The sequence below is a fragment of the Brassica oleracea genome, chromosome C4 (genome assembly GCF_000695525.1).
Source record: "Brassica oleracea var. oleracea cultivar TO1000 chromosome C4, BOL, whole genome shotgun sequence".
Lineage (NCBI taxonomy): Eukaryota > Viridiplantae > Streptophyta > Magnoliopsida > Brassicales > Brassicaceae > Brassica > Brassica oleracea.
In genome coordinates, this window is record NC_027751.1 from 96,659 (window position 1) to 115,910 (window position 19,252).

At 37.5% G+C, this 19,252-nt stretch overlaps 4 protein-coding genes and 1 pseudogene across 7 annotated transcripts in view; all 5 read left to right on the forward strand.

Annotated features, from left to right (window-relative positions):
- The window catches only part of LOC106337783 (fumarate hydratase 1, mitochondrial-like), a 5,619-nt gene extending 1,660 nt beyond the window's left edge, over positions 1-3,959 (forward strand). The window contains exons 8-21 of the mRNA XM_013776904.1: positions 1-23; positions 99-180; positions 259-353; positions 438-504; positions 586-636; positions 724-819; positions 908-1,006; positions 1,093-1,122; positions 1,220-1,285; positions 1,435-1,565; positions 1,727-2,119; positions 2,234-2,379; positions 2,832-2,910; positions 3,010-3,959. Of these exons, the coding sequence (XP_013632358.1) occupies positions 1-23; positions 99-180; positions 259-353; positions 438-504; positions 586-636; positions 724-819; positions 908-1,006; positions 1,093-1,122; positions 1,220-1,285; positions 1,435-1,521 (696 nt within the window). The 3' untranslated portion in view covers positions 1,522-1,565; positions 1,727-2,119; positions 2,234-2,379; positions 2,832-2,910; positions 3,010-3,959. The remainder of the gene's footprint in view (positions 24-98; positions 181-258; positions 354-437; positions 505-585; positions 637-723; positions 820-907; positions 1,007-1,092; positions 1,123-1,219; positions 1,286-1,434; positions 1,566-1,726; positions 2,120-2,233; positions 2,380-2,831; positions 2,911-3,009) is intronic.
- On the forward strand, positions 3,010-7,044 carry LOC106341952 (annotated as a pseudogene).
- A 1,220-nt stretch (positions 7,045-8,264) lies between these two features.
- Positions 8,265-11,080, forward strand: LOC106342958 (ethylene response sensor 1). 4 transcript variants are annotated; one of them, XM_013782034.1, is made up of 6 exons: positions 8,265-8,391; positions 8,597-9,542; positions 9,613-9,981; positions 10,057-10,323; positions 10,404-10,531; positions 10,631-11,019. In XM_013782034.1, the coding sequence occupies exons 2-6, from the start codon at positions 8,637-8,639 to the stop codon at positions 10,800-10,802; spliced, it is 1,842 nt and encodes a 613-aa protein (XP_013637488.1). In that variant the 5' UTR covers positions 8,265-8,391; positions 8,597-8,636; the 3' UTR covers positions 10,803-11,019. The 4 variants fall into 4 exon arrangements, with proteins under 4 accessions (XP_013637488.1, XP_013637486.1, XP_013637487.1 ...); XM_013782032.1 differs by having other exon boundaries at positions 8,266-8,391; positions 8,535-9,542; XM_013782033.1 differs by having other exon boundaries at positions 8,266-8,391; positions 8,602-9,542.
- Positions 11,081-12,113: 1,033 nt separating this feature from the next.
- On the forward strand, positions 12,114-13,009 carry LOC106341153 (proline-rich protein 3). The gene is made up of 2 exons (XM_013779973.1): positions 12,114-12,331; positions 12,513-13,009. Exons 1-2 carry the CDS (start codon positions 12,166-12,168, stop codon positions 12,869-12,871), a joined length of 525 nt encoding a protein of 174 aa, XP_013635427.1. The 5' UTR covers positions 12,114-12,165; the 3' UTR covers positions 12,872-13,009.
- Positions 13,010-16,179: 3,170 nt separating this feature from the next.
- LOC106339709 (probable pectinesterase/pectinesterase inhibitor 20) lies at positions 16,180-18,872 on the forward strand. The gene is made up of 3 exons (XM_013778564.1): positions 16,180-16,751; positions 17,010-17,456; positions 18,024-18,872. Exons 1-3 carry the CDS (start codon positions 16,205-16,207, stop codon positions 18,716-18,718), a joined length of 1,689 nt encoding a protein of 562 aa, XP_013634018.1. The 5' UTR covers positions 16,180-16,204; the 3' UTR covers positions 18,719-18,872.
- Positions 18,873-19,252: the final 380 nt, after the last annotated feature.

Consider the following 19,252-nt stretch of genomic DNA (forward strand, 5'->3'; position numbering starts at 1 on the left):
ACAGGATTAAACACCAAGAAAGGGTATATCTCGTTTCTAACTTTATCACATCCCATGTTCATCTCCTCTTAGTCTAACTGTTGGTAATATCTGTATAGGTTTGACGTAAAGATAGCTGCTGCAGTTGCCGAAGAAACAAATTTGCCGTTTGTCACTGCAGAAAACAAGTTTGAAGCTCTGGTTAGCCTCTAAACGAGATAATATGTTTTATATTGTTGCTACATGAAATCAGTTTCTGAGTTTTTCTGCTCTTTCCAGGCTGCACATGATGCTTGTGTTGAAACCAGTGGGTCACTTAACACAATCGCCACATCGTTGATGAAGATTGCCAATGATATACGTTTTCTTGGAAGGTAATCTTCAGGGATTTGTTTTAATTTTCATCTTTATTCAAGAGTTTCAATATGTTCTTATGTGTTCAACATGTCTTTATATAGTGGTCCAAGATGTGGTCTTGGTGAACTTGTTCTGCCTGAAAATGAGCCAGGAAGCAGCATCATGCCTGTATGAATGCAGTCTTCCTTTATATCCGTCATTGTCGATACTTTTTATTCAAATGAATTTTAATCGTTGGCTGTCTCTCAGGGCAAGGTAAATCCTACACAGTGTGAGGCCTTGACTATGGTTTGTGCTCAGGTAAGTTCTGTTGATCAGTACATTCTTATTGACATAGGAGTCTAAATTGTTCCTGACGCTTTTGAGTTGCATTTTACAAAATTGCAGGTAATGGGCAACCATGTAGCTGTGACAGTTGGTGGGTCAAATGGTCATTTCGAACTGAATGTATTTAAGCCGGTGATTGCAAGCGCTCTCTTGCATGTACGTTAATCTCTCCCTCTCCCTTTGTGCACATATTTCTTATAAAATGTACCAATATATTAACCTATTGAACTTGCGTCTTTGACAGTCCGTGAGGTTAATAGCAGATGCTTCAGCTTCGTTTGAGAAAAACTGTGTAAGGGGTATTGAGGCCAACAGAGAAAGGATCTCAAAGCTATTGCACGAGGTATATAGGTCTTCTTCTCATTACTTTTCTGGTCTCAAAAGTATTCACCAATATGAAATAATGATTTTTTTTTTCTGGATCTGTAGTCTCTTATGCTTGTGACATCATTGAATCCGGTAAGTCTCCAAATGTGTAACTCTGCTTTTTTTTTTTTTTTTACAAAAAAATTTAAGTCAGTGCGAAATTTTTAAACCATATTGTTTACTTTACCAGAAAATCGGATATGACAATGCTGCAGCAGTTGCCAAGAAAGCTCACAAAGAAGGATCGACACTGAAGGTAAAAACAACAAAGTCTTTATACTTCATTAGGAAATCAAACTTACTTGAGAAGAGGTTAAAATTGATTTGCAAGAAGAACATAAACAGAGTGTTTTAGGCTGTATCAGTTTGTTAAATCTCTGAGTTTAAATTTTTTTTATCATACAGGAAGCGGCTCTGAAGTTAGGTGTTCTTACCGCTGAAGAGTTTGATACGCTTGTTGTTCCCGAGAAGATGATCGGACCCTCCGATTGATGTTGAGCCAAAAGCTTCATTTGGCATGTCCTATTCTTGTTAAGGTTGTAATGACAAATAAGCATAATTCAAATTTTGCATTGGAAGGATTCAATTCTTTGATGTATCAGTTATTTTTGTTGAATAAAAGAGTAACTTATCCATGTTTAGACCAAAACAGAAATTTAGTATGGGCCAATCAAACTAGCCCATTATTTGGTTTCAGGTCCATGCTGAAGAGTCTTTTTGTCTTTGTCTTGCGGATCTGAGAAGGAAGCTGAAGAAGAGTCTATGGGGAGAAGTCAAACCAGAGCTGCATGCAAGCCGAAGATTCCAAAGGATTCTCTTCTCTGAAAGATTGAATCCTATTTTTGAGATCTTGAGCGGGATAGAATCAGTGATGAAGAAGAGAATCGTTGACGATGAAGTCTATGGTTGCGTTCACGCCAGCCAGAGCTCATAGAGAGAGCTGAGAAGCGCAGTGATATAGTATCTGACCAACCGATATTAAGGCGAAGCTTCGAGGCGATCGTAGCAGTCAAAGAATAGATGATCTCGTGACTCAGGGAGCATGTTGCACAGTAGACACACCAGATCAGATTGAATCCCCCCCCCCCAGGTAATCAATCTGTCCCCACGCTTAAGCCAGACTATGTTGCGCCAAGGCACAAGAGGGTCTAGTTTCTCCAAGTAGATTTGATTATAAACCTGACTTGAGATGAACTTGTTACAGGAGATGAAGTCGTGTTCGTGTCAGGCGCAGTTGATAGAACCAATGAGGCTAAGTGAATGTGGAGAGCTTCCATTTCGGGTTGGGGAAATTCTCCAAGAGGAATGAATACCTGCGCTTGTCTTGGACCTTGCAGCGGACCAATGTAGGTGAGAAGAGGACCCACAACATGGATGAATGAATCTTTAGTAACAGTATCCCTAGAAATATAAGCATATTCTATCAAGCAAAAGTTTTGATCCGAGGGCTAGTGTTAAAGGATTTACTTTTATCGAGTAAACTAGTTGCTTAAAAAAATTTAATGTTGTCTTCTCCCTTTAAAATTGCATTTATCATCCAACTGACAAGATTATAAAAAACAAAATAAATAATTTTAAAAGGAAAACCAAAAGACTCTAGCCATTTAATAGTAACGGTAACTTTATTTTCCCCTATCTATATATATATATATATCTTCTTCTGTCATTCTATCTAAACTACACAGTCTACACTACACTCCATTACAATCCAAATGAATTGGTCTTTGACCCCAATGCTTCGGTCCTGGGGACAGCAGCCGGTTTATAGTCTTCTGAACTTGTTTGATCTGATGATGTTTCAGTGACTTGAGAGTGGGAAGGAAGCAGAAAGTCAAAGAAGAAGCAGGTTAAGATCGCTTCATTGAAATTCAGAACCGAGAGGTATGAGTTTCTGTGATAAAAAATATTGAAAAATTTACGGATCTATTTGTAGAAATTGACTGAGGCATGACTGTTGGTTGGTGTTTTGTGTCTCTGCAGCAAAGAGTTAAGGTGAAAGAGGAAGAAGTCTGCCGAGAAGATTCAAGCGATAGATGGTGGAAGAAAAAATGAGAATCCCCATTGCTCAAGGTATCTAATTTCGTTCTTTTTCTGTTTTTTTCAAATCTTTTTTTTTGGGGAGATTCTATATTTACTTGGATTGAAAAAGGAAGAAGCTTATGTGTATATTCATAGTGTGGAAACAATTAGAAACTAGCGTCCCATCATTTGATTGATCGTTAGAGGTTATGTTCCATTTGAATTTATACTTATGAGATCACTTTGTTATTTCTATCAGTTCTTGGCAATATTCTACATTTGCTTAGATTGAAAATGGAAGAAGCTTATGTGTATCTTCATAATGTGGAAACAATTATGAGATCATTTTGTTATTTCTATCAGTTCTTGGCAAATATTCTATATTTACTTTGATTGAAAATGGAAGAAGCTTTATGTATTCATAATGTGAAAACAATTAGAAACTAACATCCTGTCTATTTGAATGATTGTTAGAGAGGTTAGGTTCCATTTGACTTTTACACTTATGAGATCACTTTGTTATTTCTATCAGTTCTTGGCAAATATTCTATATTTACTTTGATTGAAAATGGAAGAAGCTTTATGTATTCATAATGTGAAAACAATTAGAAACTAACATCCTGTCTATTTGAATGATTGTTAGAGAGGTTAGGTTCCATTTGACTTAACACTTATGAGATATTTTGTTATTCCTATCAGTTCTTGGCAATATTCTATATTTTCTTAGATTGAAAAGGAAGAAGCTTATGTGTATATTCATAATGTAGAAACAATTAGGAACTAGCATCCTATCTATTTGAATGATTGTTAGAGAGGTTAGGTTCCATTTGACTTTTACACTTATGAGATCACTTTGTTATTCCTATCAATCCTTGGCAATATACAGTTTTCCCCTCTTGTTTTAAACGTTTTAAAAAAATTGCTTGTTTGCAATCATGTGATGATGATGTGCATGTTTGTTTGTTTCCGTGCAATCATGTGATGAGGAAGAAGAAGCTTGTGAGATTGGAGATGGTCAGGAGGAGCTTGAGAATGAGAGCTGATATTAGGATTATGAAACATTTGGTCACGTGGCCAACGTCAAAGGTTTCTCCATTTTTCTATTATGTCTTTCTTGTCACCCGCCAATAGATTTCAATTGCTAATCTGTTATGTTTATGTGCCTTTTGGTTGGTCAGGTAGTGTTATATGTTGGGAGTCTTGAGCATATCTTCAAGCAAGAAGGCATGCGTGGCTTATACCGTGGTCTTTTTCCCCTACCGTCATGGCTCTTCTCTCCAATTGGGCGGTGAGTGAGTTCAACTTGTTCTACTACGTCTTTGATCCTGGAGCAAAGGAAGTAGATTGCTTGTTCTAAACAAGTTTTGTAAGTTTTTCTTTTTTTTTTTTGGCAGGTTTATTTCACAATGTACGACCAGCTCAAGAGCTTTTTAATTTCAAATGGTTAATCTTTATAGCTTTTATTTTACTTTGTTTCTGCTTCCAGTTTTCTTAATCAAACAATGGGGGTTAATCTTCTCACATGCAATTAGATGAGGATCACAAACTCAGCGTTAGTGCTAACGTAATGGCTGCCTCTGGTGCTGGAGCTGCAACCACCATTGCCACTAATCCTCTTTGGGTTGTCAAGACTCGTCTTCAGGTCCCTTTTTCTTCTACTTGGCTTTGATTTATGCAATCAAAGAAGGAACGTTAAGTATTTACCCCTGCCCTGCTTTAACAATAAGAATATGTTGTCTTTGAATCCTTCATCAGACACAAGGAATGAGAGCGGGTGTAGTGCCATACAAGAGTGTATACACTCTCTGCTTTAAGGAGAATAGCTTACGAGGGAAGGAATCCGCGGATTGTACAGTGGACTTGTGCCTGCACTAGCTGGTATCAGTCACGTTGCCATTCAGTTTCCTACTTATGAGATGGTCAAAACCTACTTGGCCAATAAAACTAAGCTTTTATTTACCATCCCAATTATACATACAATCTTTGTGGACTGGAGGACGACGTAAACTGAAAGTGTGTGAACGAAACAGGTGATAAATCAATGGATAATCTGAATGCTCGTGACGTAGCAGTTGCCTCAAGGCTCATCCCTTTGACTCTAGGACAAGAAGTTGGTGGCTATGCTACTCAAGTATGTTGTCTATCAAAACTGAAATTCATGTGCAGTCTGGAATTCTTTTTAATCCTCATGATCGCAGGTTAAGTATGGACTTTATCGAGTCACATGCACTCTACCCCGCTTCTATCAGGTTTGAGAAAATGATATCTTTTGAGGATCTGATTTGCTCTACTTGTCCAATTTTCACTGAGCTCTAACGTTCCAGAAATGTTTGACCAGCTTGCACAAGGAATAACTGCTGTTGGGACAGGATTAAACACCAAGAAAGGGTATATCTCATATTTTATTTCCATCTTAAGTTCATCAACTCATAGTCGGCTGCTTGTAATATATGTTCAGGTTTGATGTAAAGATAGCTGCTGCCGTGGCCGAAGAAACAAACCTACCGTTTCTCACTGCCGAAAACAAATTCGAAGCTCTGGTTAGCCTCTAAACGAGATAAGATGCTTTTATATTGTTGATACATGAAATCAGTTTTTGAGTTTTTCTGCTTTTTCCAGGCTGCACATGATTGCTTGTGTTGAAACCAGTGGGTCAACTTAACACAGTCGCCACATCATTGATGAAGATAGCCAATGATATACGTTTTCTTGGAAGCTATTTTTCTGAATTTCAGGTACTCGTTTTTATATTCATTATTCAAGAGTTACAATATGTTTTTTATGTGTTAAACATTTCTTTATATAGTGGTCCAAGATGTGGTCTTGGTGAACTTGTCCTGCCTGAAAAATGAGCCAGGAAGCAGCATCATGCCTGTATGAATTATATCCGTCTTTGTCGTTACTTTTTATTCAAATGAAATTTAATCGTTGGCTGTCTCTCTTCATCTCAGGGCAAGGTAAATCCTACACAGTGTGAGGCCTTGACCATGGTTTGTGCTCAGGTATGCTCTATTCATCAGTACATTCTTACTGACACAAGAATCTAATTTTTTCCTGACTCTTTTGAGTTGCATCTTACAAAATTGTAGGTAATGGGCAACCATGTAGCTGTGACAGTTGGTGGGTCAAATGGTCATTTCGAATTGAATGTATTTAAGCCGGTGATTGCAAGCGCTCTCTTGCATGTACGTTAATGTCTCTCTCCCTTGTGCATCTATTCAGATTGATAGCAGATGCTTCAGCTTCGTTTGAGAAAAACTGTGTGAGGGGCATTGAGGCCAACAGAGAAAGGATCTCAAAGCTATTGCACGAGGTATATATGGCTTCTTTTTAATTTGCTGGTCTCAAACCAATATGATAATTAATGATCTCTGTCCGGGAACTGATTCTTTGTTTTTAATGTATTTCTTATGTATCTGTAGTCTCTTATGCTTGTGACATCATTGAATCCGGTAAGTGTCCAAATGTTTAACTCTGCCTCTTTTTTTTTTTTTTTACAAATAAGTTTAACTCAATGCTAAGTTTTTAAACCATATTGTCTACTTTATCAGAAAATCGGATATGACAATGCTGCAGCAGTTGCCAAGAAAGCTCACAAAGAAGGATCGACATTGAAGGTAAACACAACAAAGTCTCTATGCTTCATCAGGAAATCAAACGTACTTTAAAATTGATTTGCAAGAAGAGAAGACAAGGTTCTTTGGTCTGTATCAGTTTGTTAAATCTCGAATTTTAAATTTTAACCTACAGGAAGCAGCTCTGAAGTTAGGTGTACTTACTTCTGAAGAGTTTGATACGCTTGTTGTTCCCGAGAAGATGATCGGCCGATTGATGTTGAGCCAAAAGCTTCATTTTACCATGTTTTATTCTTGATAAAGAGGTTGTAATGACAAATAAGCAAATCCCCAAACTCAAATTTTGCATTGGAAGGATTCAATTCTTTATGTATCACAGAGTTACTTTTATGTTGAAAAAAAGAGCAACTATTCATGTTTAGACCAAAACAAGAAAGAGTAAACTATTTTATTCATGCCAGGATGAAGGAAGGAGAAGACTGAATGTGTGTGTTATATTATAAGGTAAGGCTTTGGTGGGTGTGATACGGGTGCTGGGGTAGGACTTGACGCTTTTGCCAATATTGTGTTTCGAAGGCCTTTTGTGGCTTTAGGATACATTTACCACTTGCTCTGAATCAATTTGTTTAATATGGGCCTATTAAACTAGCCTAATAATCGGATTTTGCCAAAATCAGATTTTATTTAGTATGGGGCCATTATCAAACTAGCCTAGTTCGATTACATCCGGAAAGCCTGAAATGAGATTTTGCCACGGGCAAACAAACGTACGCGCTAAACCGAGGATCTAGGAGAAAAGGCGCGCGTGTGGGTGGATCGCAGCGCCCCCACTTGTAGGGCAGAAATGTATTTTTTAAAATAAAAATTAGAGAAAACAGAGGGCGTCCAATGTATCTGTCTGAACACTTTTCCGTTTTTGTTGGATTTTTATTTATTTTCTGTCTCAATCAGTCAATTGTTGGTTCAATGTATCTTCCCTTTTCAGTCTTCTTCATCTTCTTCTTCTTTTTTTTTTATTGTCTTTCTTCAAATCATGAACAAAACTTGTTTTATTTCCCTTAGAAAAATATGTATTTGTTAGTTCATTATTTAGGACCAACTTTTACGTATATGACTATTTCATGGCATGTGTTTAGTATATAATACAGATCATTGAAAGAAAGCGCATTTTATACTTCCTCCTTTTCAAAATACTTGAAGTTTTAAGATAGTGCACAAAAACTAAGAATTTTTTTTTTTATTTTTAAAATATAATTAAAATATAAATTAAAAATCATTTTAACCAATTACAAAATATACTACAAAATATCATTGGTTACATAGAAATATGAAAACATCGTCTATTTTGAAACATAAAAAACTTCTTTAGACATCATCTATTTTGAAGCCGAGGCAGTATATCTTAAAGTAAGTAGAAGTTTTAGAAACATTGCATCTGAACATCGAGAAATCGATAAAGGAAAACCGAATAAAATATACAATTGAACGTACCACTTGAGATTGGACTCTGAAGTATGGGCTGGGAGGCCCTAAACTACGTCCAATCATCTACCGACACGTCACCTTATTCCCACGTATGGATTGAGTTTTCACCTCCACGTCAGCTTCGGCACGTGCCATGACTCTCTCTCTCTCTCTCCGTGACGCTTTTTTCTCTCTCCCTCGCAGGTTCACTTTGATTCACTGTCTGTCGTCTCTTTTCCCATGAAAGCTAAGACGAGAGATCTCTGGGACCTTTCCTTTTCTTCATAAGCTACGACCTTCCAAGGTTTGTCATCTCTTCTCCTTCTTCCTCATTTCATCTGTACAAGTTTTGTAAGTTTGATGAGAATCTCCATAGCTCTAGTAGAGGTTTGATTTCACTGATTTAGCATTTCTTCTGATCGATCTGTGTTGTTAAGTTTCTCTCAGATCGGACTTGGATCGGTTTTTTTTGTATTGATTCCGATTTACTCATCTGATAGCAATTATAGAGCAGACTCCAACTCTCTCCAACGTTAGTGGCTAATTAAAATGGAGCCGTGTGATTGTTTTGAGACAAATGCGAATCAGGACGACCTCTTAGTCAAATACCAATACATCTCCGACGCCCTCATCGCTCTCGCCTACTTCTCCATCCCACTCGAGCTCATCTACTTCGTCAACAAGTCAGCCTTCTTCCCTTACAAATGGGTCCTCATGCAGTTCGGCGCCTTCATCATCCTCTGCGGCGCCACCCACTTCATCAACCTCTGGATGTTCTTCAACCACTCCAAAGTCGTCGCCATCGTCATGACCCTCGCCAAAGTCTCCTGCGCCGCCGTCTCCTGCGCCACTGCCCTCATGCTCGTTCACATCATCCCTGATCTTCTCAGCGTCAAGAACCGTGAGCTGTTCCTCAAGAAGAAGGCCGACGAGCTTGACAGAGAGATGGGTCTCATCCTCACCCAGGAGGAGACTGGGAGGCACGTGAGGATGCTTACTCATGAGATCAGAAGCACTCTCGATAGACATACTATTCTTAGGACCACCCTCGTTGAGCTCGGTAAGACTCTTTGTCTCGAGGAGTGCGCCTTGTGGATGCCCTCTCAGAGTGGTTTGTATCTTCAGCTTTCTCATACTTTGAGCCATAAGATACAAGTCGGAAGCAGTGTGCCTATTAATCTCCCGATTATTAACCAGCTCTTCAACAGCGCTCAAGCGATGCACATACCTCACACGTGTCCCTTGGCTAAGATTGGGCCTCCTGTTGGGAGATATGCGCCTCCCGAGGTTGTTTCTGTCCGTGTGCCTCTTCTGCATCTCTCGAATTTCCAGGGAAGTGACTGGTCTGATCTCTCTGGTAAAGGCTACGCTATCATGGTCCTGATTCTTCCAACTGATGGTGCGAGAAAATGGAGAGACCATGAGTTGGAACTTGTCGAAGTTGTGGCGGATCAGGTCTATATATATTCATATATGTTTTTGATTTTTGTAATCTGTCTCTGACTCTCTCTCTTTATTGATTCAGGTGGCGGTGGCTCTTTCACACGCAGCGATTCTGGAGGAATCAATGCACGCTCGTGACCAGCTTATGGAGCAGAACTTTGCATTAGACAAGGCTCGCCAAGAGGCGGAGATGGCGGTACATGCTCGGAATGACTTCCTAGCTGTCATGAACCACGAGATGAGGACGCCGATGCATGCCATCATCTCTCTCTCTTCTCTCCTTCTTGAGACCGAGCTATCTCCAGAGCAGAGAGTTATGATCGAGACAATACTGAAAAGTAGCAATCTCGTGGCTACGCTCATCAGCGACGTTCTGGATCTGTCGAGATTGGAAGATGGGAGCTTGCTCTTGGAAAATGAACCGTTCAGTCTCCAAGCCATCTTTGAAGAGGTAAACTACTAATTATATCCCTCCAGATTAAGCAGTGAAGTCCATTATCTTCACACAAAAGCTTTGAATCTGTAGGTCATCTCTCTGATAAAGCCAATCGCATCGGTGAAGAAACTATCGACGAATCTGATCCTATCTGCAGACTTGCCGGCTTATGCTATAGGCGATGAGAAACGTCTGATGCAAACTATTCTCAACATCATGGGCAACGCTGTGAAATTCACCAAGGAAGGCCACGTCTCCATCATAGCTTCTATCATGAAACCTGAGTCCTTGAGAGAATTACCATCTCCTGACTTCTATCCAGTTCCAAGTGACAATCACTTCTACCTATGCGTGCAGGTTAGTCCCAACCAATCCACATAGGTTATTAGAGCTTCATAGTACTTGTGTTGTTGTAAATGTTAATGATATGGGTGCAGGTGAAGGACACAGGATGTGGAATTCACACGCAAGACATTCCGTTTCTCTTCACCAAATTTGTGCAGCCTCGGACTGGAGCTCAGAGGAACCATTCTGGTGCAGGACTCGGTCTAGCTCTCTGCAAACGGTAATGCACTCAAAAGTATATCATATATTAATATGAAGTGTAAGCATGTGGTGGTGTAACAAAAGAGCTAAAGAGTGAGAGCATTTTATCTATGGCTAGGTTCGTTGGGCTAATGGGAGGATGCATATGGATAGAAAGCGAAGGGATAGAGAAAGGCTGCACGGCTTCGTTCATAATCAGGCTAGGTATCTGCAACGGTCCGGGCAGTAGCAGCGGTTCAATGGCGCTACGTCTTGCAGCCAAATCACAAACAAGACCGTGGAACTGGTGATAACATTACGATGGATGGTGACTTCCATTGAGGAGAGCTTTTTGGGTAACTATCACACGCAGCAGGAAGAGAAAGGAGAATGTATTATTATTATATACATGGTCGGAACGGTTGAACTGATCTTTAACTTATTGGATTTTTGTTGGATGTAATTTGTAAATAAAAATACATACATATATTAATATATTATATGTATGCCGGGAGGTGTATCTCTGTCTTTTGATCAGCGTTTGTTGAAGTTTTATCTTGAGAGAACATAGCATATGGCATATGTACTACTAGTTCAAAGATGGACTCAGTGTGGTCTGTTTGAATCCCTATGAAATAAAAGAATTACCAGCTTCAATACAAATTAATACGAACATGTGCTTTTGGTTATAACTGAAGAGAGGTTAGGTTTTTACCTGAGCAAGTCGTTGATCTCGCCTAGCTTGGCCTCAAAACTGATCAGATGGAATGTGTTTTCTCTTCCGACACCAGTTTGAGACTACTTGGTTTTCAAGTTTTTAGGAGAAAGTGGAGGAGACTCGCAAGCATTTATCAGATGACCACCACCACCGCCTACTTCTTTATTCTTGTTGCTGTTGAGGCAGTTTCTTTTGGTCAAATCGTTTGGGAAATTGAGTTCTGGGCCAATTAATTTTTATGTAGATAAGATGGACAAGCTCTGATCATGCCCTAAAACTAGTAGAAAATATAACGTTTTTTGTCAATGCCGTAGTAAGCCAAGAAGAACCCAAGTAGAGAGTCAGAGATAAACGACAGCATGCCTGTAAAATAGTATTAAATACTCTCTCCGTTTCTAAAAGATCTATATTCTAGAGAAAAATTTTATTTCAAAAATGTATATATTTTATATTTCCAATGTAATTTTTGTCAACTAATAATGAGAAATTGTGAAGTTCAAAAACATTAATTGCATTTCTTAAAATCTTATTGGTTTAAAAATATAAGAAATATAAAATTACAAAAAACTATGCATTTATAGCTAAATTTTAATATGTTTTGTTAAAAATTGCGAAAATTCTAAAACATTGATTTTTTAGAAACGGAGTATATAACCATTTTATTTTTGCATGGCAAAAGAATAGAGTCAGATAATCGTGGAATAAAATTGAACATAAATCACCTATAATTACTGGCCGCACGTCTTCTAATGCATAATCATGCAATGATTGGGATCATGAGCTAAAACGTGCGCCCAACTCACATCCCTTATTCTCATTTTATAATTTTGGACGTTTAAACCTAGTCGCTAAAACCCTATATAGCTATCATTATACAACATCTCGTTCGTCAACAGAACACATTTATACATCTATAATACAGTTGAACAAAGCTCTCGTAAGTTAGAAACTAAAAAATGGCCCTACAATGTTCGTTTTTCTTCATTCCATGCATGCTGCTTATCTCGTCCCTGGTCACCGCCCGAGCAGACACAACCACCGACGGAGAACTACTTTCTTCCATGATCGGAGTTCAAGGTCTTATCTACTGTAAACAAGGATCCAAGCTTACCCCTCTCCAAGGTAATATACGTCATATATAATGTAACTGATTATGTAATTATCATAATGAACGCGGCTTCAAAAAAAGATAAGAAAAGTTGCATATGTTAAATTTTTATTTTAAAAAGTTAATTACGGACTTTAAAAGTAGATAAGTATATTATAAGAAACGAAGTTGTATATAAATTCAATACGTGGACAGGTGCGGTGGCGAGGGTGACATGCGAGACGGCGGACGAATACGGTTACGAGGGAGAGGACGTGACGGTGCTCAGCCAAGCGACGGATGCTAAGGGTTATTTCCTGGCGACGCTTTCTCCATCGGAGGTGAAGGGGTTAAAGAAGAAGGTGATCAAGATTAAAGAGTGCAGAGCGTTTCTTGAGCTTTCTCCAGCTGATACCTGTTCTTATCCGACTGAGATCAACCGTGGAATTAGCGGAGCCATTCTCCAGACATATCGTCTCTTAGAAAACAAGCTTAAGATGAAGCTCTTCACCGTTGGTCCTTTCGTGTTCTCCCCTGAGGAAACTCAGGATAAGTCTATCCCCGATGGTTACTAAATATGATTTAACAATCCTTTTTTCTATACATGCCTTAAACGGGCGTCAGTGGGACACATGATTTTGTGATCCCACAATTGTCAAACGTTGTTTTCTTTCTTGTTTAACATCCACCACTTGCTTCCTTGTTTTGAAATCGATCAGCAGTATCAAGTGGTTGTAATGAATTTGCAAATACAAATTCTTACATATACATATATTCAGCAACACCTTGCTAACAAATTGATAAATATATTAGCATCTATTCGCTTTTTGAGAACTCCATTTTCGTACCAATGGATGTAGTTGCTCTGATTAGAAGCAGCTAGCAAATTACTTGTATTCGTTTAGAATCTGCTTATACTGTTTGTACAGACATATATACCTCTTTTAATGTGTTTTTGAATAGGCAATATATATACATATACATATCCCTTTAGGTTTCTTCATTTCGCTGAGCATGACTCTCTCCAAGATTCTCCCCTAGATGGTTCTTTTTTTTTTTGTGAAACATCATTTATTTAAATTAATTAAACTTGGTTCTGGTACATTAAAGAGATAGTCTATTTGGCAACAGAGTCTGCTCTAGCATTAGCTAGTCTAGGAATAAACATAAACTCAATAGCAGTAAAACGATAAGAGAGAAGATATATGTCGTTGAGGAGTCCTGCGATCTCTAGATGTCTTCCCTTGGACTTCACGAGTTTGATGAGCACCTGTGAATTGGAGAAGATCGAGAGAGAGTTAATCCCACAACTGTGAGCAGAGATCATGGCGGTTCGCAGCACCAAAGTTTCCGCGATTGGGGGCGACGCCACAAAGGGTGCTGTCGTTGAGTGAGGTGTGGATGTTCCTGCATCATCGATGATCCAAGCAAGCCCTAGATGGTTCTATCTTTAGTTGTTTTGTAATGTTTCTAGTTTCATTCTACCGTCGAACATGTTTCTGGGATCTTCTGCTTCGGTTGTAAACTTTCATGCTTTTTGACTTTTTTTTTAAATTTAAGTTGGTGTTACAAAAAAAGAAAAGAATAGGCAATACATATATGATATATCCAAACTATATAGTAGGGGGCATGCTTGATGTACTTGCTGTTATTTCATTGAAGAGTGATTACTACTCCAGTTTTAGAAGTAGCCAGCATTCCGGCGGCAAAGAGTATTTATTGTCAAATAATGCAATATGAAGAAGGCACATGCCTTATCCGCGTAATTCGAACAACTAGCACTGCTAGTGGGTTTTGCTTAAGTAAATAGAATATACTAAACGAAAACTGTACTTTATACAGATGATCTTCAACTCCATTACGAAAGTCGTTTACATTTTTTTTAGTTACGCAAACACTTCAACTCCATTGGCATTGCATGAAATTCTTCACGCGTTGTATGAGAGTAACGTCGCCGTTTCAAGACTTTCTTTATTCAAAGAGATAGAGAGAAGTGACTTGGGATCCCAAACTTGAGAACTGAGACACGATTAAATTTACTAATACGTCAACGCCAATGTCCTGCCAAATTTATTTTCATTCCATTTCGTTTTAGACTTACGATTTATCCAAACGAGAAAACTCCTAAAAAAATTAAAAAATATTTCGCTGATCTATCACCTATGTTTACTACCATTACCGTTTTCAACTGATAATTTTTTTAAAAGTTTCACACATATTAAAAACACAGTATGTAATTATTTTGCATCTTTTAACAATATTTTATGACTTTTAACCAATAATAATTTAAAATTTTCAGTTAACTTAAAAACTCATCTCATTAGCTAATAAAAATGTATAGAAACTAAAAATACATATTGTGAAATAAGAAAAAGCTATAAAACTATAATTTATTTCTGTAAAAACATAAGAAATATTAATTGTACTAGTTTATTCCAGGTTTTACTGTATATATGCTCATAATTTTGTATGATTTTATACCTACCTATACATATCTACTAGGGTGAGGCTAAGGATGGGCTTCAACCCTAAAATTAGAGAGATATCTTAGGGAAAATTAGAGAGATATCTTAGGGTTGGAAGATATACATTTTTTTTCTGGGAGACAAATTAAAAACTTAAGACATTAAAAGAAAAATCAAGTTATGTTTGCCATCAAGTAAAAGAAACCCCATAACTTCTAAAATCCAAACAGTTAACCTGTTAATAAATTTACTTCATATTGAAACGATTTTACGGCCAAATACATGTGTAGCTAATGGATTCAATTATTAGAAAAGAAAAAGATATTGATATCTACTAGTACATTCTATTCAAACTGATGTGATTTCATGATTATATATACAAACATATCCAAATAAGTATCTCCTGGCTGTCCTCTAACTAAGTCTTAACTCAATAACAAAAGTTCTATACCCAGCCAATTTAATGCGACAAAATTAGTTAACTTATCAATAATTGGAGCTGCTACAATTATACATCAAAATAAATAAACAATTTTGTTTGTTGGCAACAAAATATATGTATATACATTTCGTTTGTCAATTTATATTTGGATCCCAATTCATGTTGTAAAATATGACGTCATTCCATATGAGTTATATTCCATCTGTTTCATAATAGATATACGATGTTATAACTAAAAGCACAAATATTAAAAAATTTACTTTAATTTAAAAACACACTATTAATCATAAAAAAACTATAAAATGCAATTGATTAAACAATTTCCAATAAAATTAAAATTAACCTTAAAATTTTAAAGCATCTTATATATATTTTAAAATATCAAAAACCTTACATATTAGGGAGTAAGTGTTTATCTCATTTACTCTCACATGCATGGAAACTTCCCAGCAAGCATAAGGTAAAGTCGTAAAACGAATTCTATTTGCAATAGCTGTAGTCTATCAAAGTTTACAATGTCAAGATCTTGACTTTAGTTGATGTGTAATGTGCTGTTTTACCGACATGTTATATATATAGTCGAAAATTTTCTTGAAATGCCTAACGTTGGTTGACAATTATAAACTGCGAAAACAAAAGTTGGTCAAAATTTATTATACAAGTAAGGTCATTAAAGATCAATTAATCTTCAACTTGAACACCAATTTATGATTGTCGAGGATGTAGTTTCATTACGCTTTAGTTACGGTAATCATTTGTCTAATTGTTTTAGTGAGAAACAGATCTACGTATATACGTGTGGATATTATTATAACAGTAATATGATATATATGTTTGAAATTTGTGACACCGTCAAACTATAGATGTACACACACAATTATTGACTTGAACTTGTATGTATTCAGAAATCAACGTTCTTCAAATCCCTATAAATAATCCAACACACTTGACACAATTCCTCAAACCGAACACACAATAAAGCTCTAAACAAAAATAAAAAGATGTCTCAAATTTTCATGTTCTTGGTCACCCTTAGCTTCTTCTCCATATTGTCATCTCCTTCTCTCGCCGCAGGACCTCAGGCCACAGGAAACGCCACGTCCCCATCAAATGTATGTCGCTACGCACCGGATCCATCTTACTGTAGATCAGTTCTCCCAAACCAGCCCGGAGATGTTTACTCCTACGGTCGTTTCTCTCTCAGACGGTCCATCTCACGTGCCAGGCGGTTCATCTCAATGATCGACTATCAACTAAACCGGAAAGGCAAAGTGGATGCTAAATCCACCTTGCGGGCACTCGAAGACTGCAAATTCCTAGCCAGCCTTACTATAGACTTCCTCCTTAGTAGCTCACAGACCGTAGATGCCACCAAAACGCTGTCGGTTTCGAGGGCTGACGATGTTCATACTTTCCTAAGTGCTGCGATCACCAACGAACAGACTTGCCTTGAAGGACTTAAATCCACGGCATCTGAAAATGGTCTCTCTGGTGATCTTTACAACGATACAAAACTCTATGGGGTCTCTCTTGCCCTCTTTTCCAAAGGTATATAAACAAAACAAAAAAAATTAACATGCACGTATTCTCCATTTATTATAATCTACTCAGCACGTAATTTTCTATAACGTGGCACGATATCTGCATTTTATTTCTACATACTTGTGGGATTGATGTTTTATTTCTAGAAATGATTACCACATTGATCTACTCACAACAGAAAAATGTAGAATAATAATCTCTAGCTGAATAGGCACTTTTTTATACTGTCACATGAAATTATGGATTGGTGTGTTCACTTTGTAGGTTGGGTGCCAAAAAGGAAAAGATCGAGGCCGGTTTGGAAACCAGAAGCCAGCTTCAAAAAGTTTTCCGGCTTCCGTAACGGTAGATTACCGTTAAAGATGACGGAAAGGACGCGTGCCGTTTACAACACCGTGACTAGGTCTGGGAGAAAGCTTCTCCAAACTGGAGTAGACGCTGTTCAGGTCAGCGATATCGTGACGGTGAATCAGAACGGGACGGGAAACTTCACGACTATAAACGAAGCTGTAGCTGCCGCGCCTAATAAAACTGACGGTAGTAACGGTTATTTCTTGATCTACGTAACGGCGGGATTGTACGAGGAATACGTGGAGATTCCGAAGTACAAGAGGTATGTGATGATGATCGGTGACGGCATTAACCAAACTGTTATCACCGGAAACCGGAGCGTCGTTGATGGATGGACCACTTTCAAGTCCGCCACATTTAGTAAGTACTTCATATATCTCACAAAACATAAAGTAAAAACCAATCTATATAGAAAAAAATATTCGTTTTTATTCTTTAAAACATAGTGTTATACGTGAAAAACGTAGAACATAATATGTGGCTTAAATTGGATGAACATATTATATTTAGAGTTTTAGTCACCACAAAGTAAACAAATATTTGAAAATATGATCAAGGCATATTATAATTAGAGTTTTAGAAACATTTGTTTGTCACATATAACTAGGCCTACATATAACTATTTTTAAAATTATTGCAAGTCCACCGAAAGTCTAGACTTGGTCCATGCAATAGAAGGCGACTTGGTCGGATGGTCCACCGAAAGTCTTGACTCCACGTCAATTCGTCGTGTCCTCGACTAACCTAATACCATAATCCATTAAACTAATCAAACTTTTATTTATTTCCAAATAATTTATTTATTTCTACAAGAATTCTTTATCATAACCACCCTCGCTAACCAACTAAACGTATTTGTTTTGAACCTGGTAAGTTTTTTTTAGTGAAATAATCAACTAACTCTACATTTTGTTCACAAAATCGCAGTTCTAACAGGTCCTAACTTTATTGGCGTGAACATAACAATCCGCAACACGGCAGGACCAACCAAGGGTCAAGCCGTCGCATTGAGGAGCGGTGGAGACTTCTCTGTATTCTATAGTTGTAGTTTCGAAGCCTATCAAGATACCTTATATACGCATTCTCTCAGACAGTTCTATCGTGAATGTGATGTTTATGGTACGGTTGACTTTATATTCGGCAATGCTGCAGTGGTGTTACAAAAGTGTAATTTGTATCCACGTCAGCCTCGTCAAGGTCAGGCGAACGAGGTTACAGCTCAAGGTCGTACCGACCCGAACCAGAACACTGGAACTGTGTTACATGGGTGTACAATAAGACCCGCGGATGATTTGGCTTCGAGCAACTATACAGTAAAAACTTATCTTGGTCGGCCGTGGAAGGAATATTCGAGAACTGTTGTTATGCAGACATACATAGACGGGTTTCTTGACCCGACTGGCTGGAACGCATGGTCTGGAAATTTCGCATTGAGCACACTTTACTATGCGGAATACAATAACACAGGACCTGGCTCTAGCACGACAAACAGAGTCACTTGGCCAGGTTATCATGTCATTAACGCTACTGATGCTTCAAATTTCACCGTCACCAATTTTCTTGTTGGCGAAGGTTGGATCGGACAAACCGGGGTGCCTTTCGTGGGTGGAATGATTGCATAATTAACTTTATACTATAACATTATACTATGTTTCTTTATATCATTTAGTTATCATTCATATGTTCTTTTTTTCTTTAAATAATTGTGAATTCGGGTCAATATAACTTAGTGGTGTCTGATTCCCATTCCAACAATGACTACGATTTGTCTTAATAAATTACTACTACTTCTTTTGCTGCAATATTCACAACCGACTGATCTTTTAGGAATTTAAAATCAACGGGTTTCAAGAGCCAACACTAAATAAATAACAAATGAAATTTTTCATATATATTAATTGATAAACATTACAACATTGTTTTGTACCCACATGTCAGCATAAAAGTGAAATTCAGAATTTTAAGAGAAATAAATTGGTCCACCTTAATTTATATTATACTTTTTATTAAACTAACTATTAAATTGATAAATAATGTACAAAATAATAATCTTGCATTTTCCTTAAATAAAAGCTAAGGAATTGTCTAATATGATTAATGTATATATGACAATTAACGATTATGAATAATAAATAATAAATATTATATAATAATTT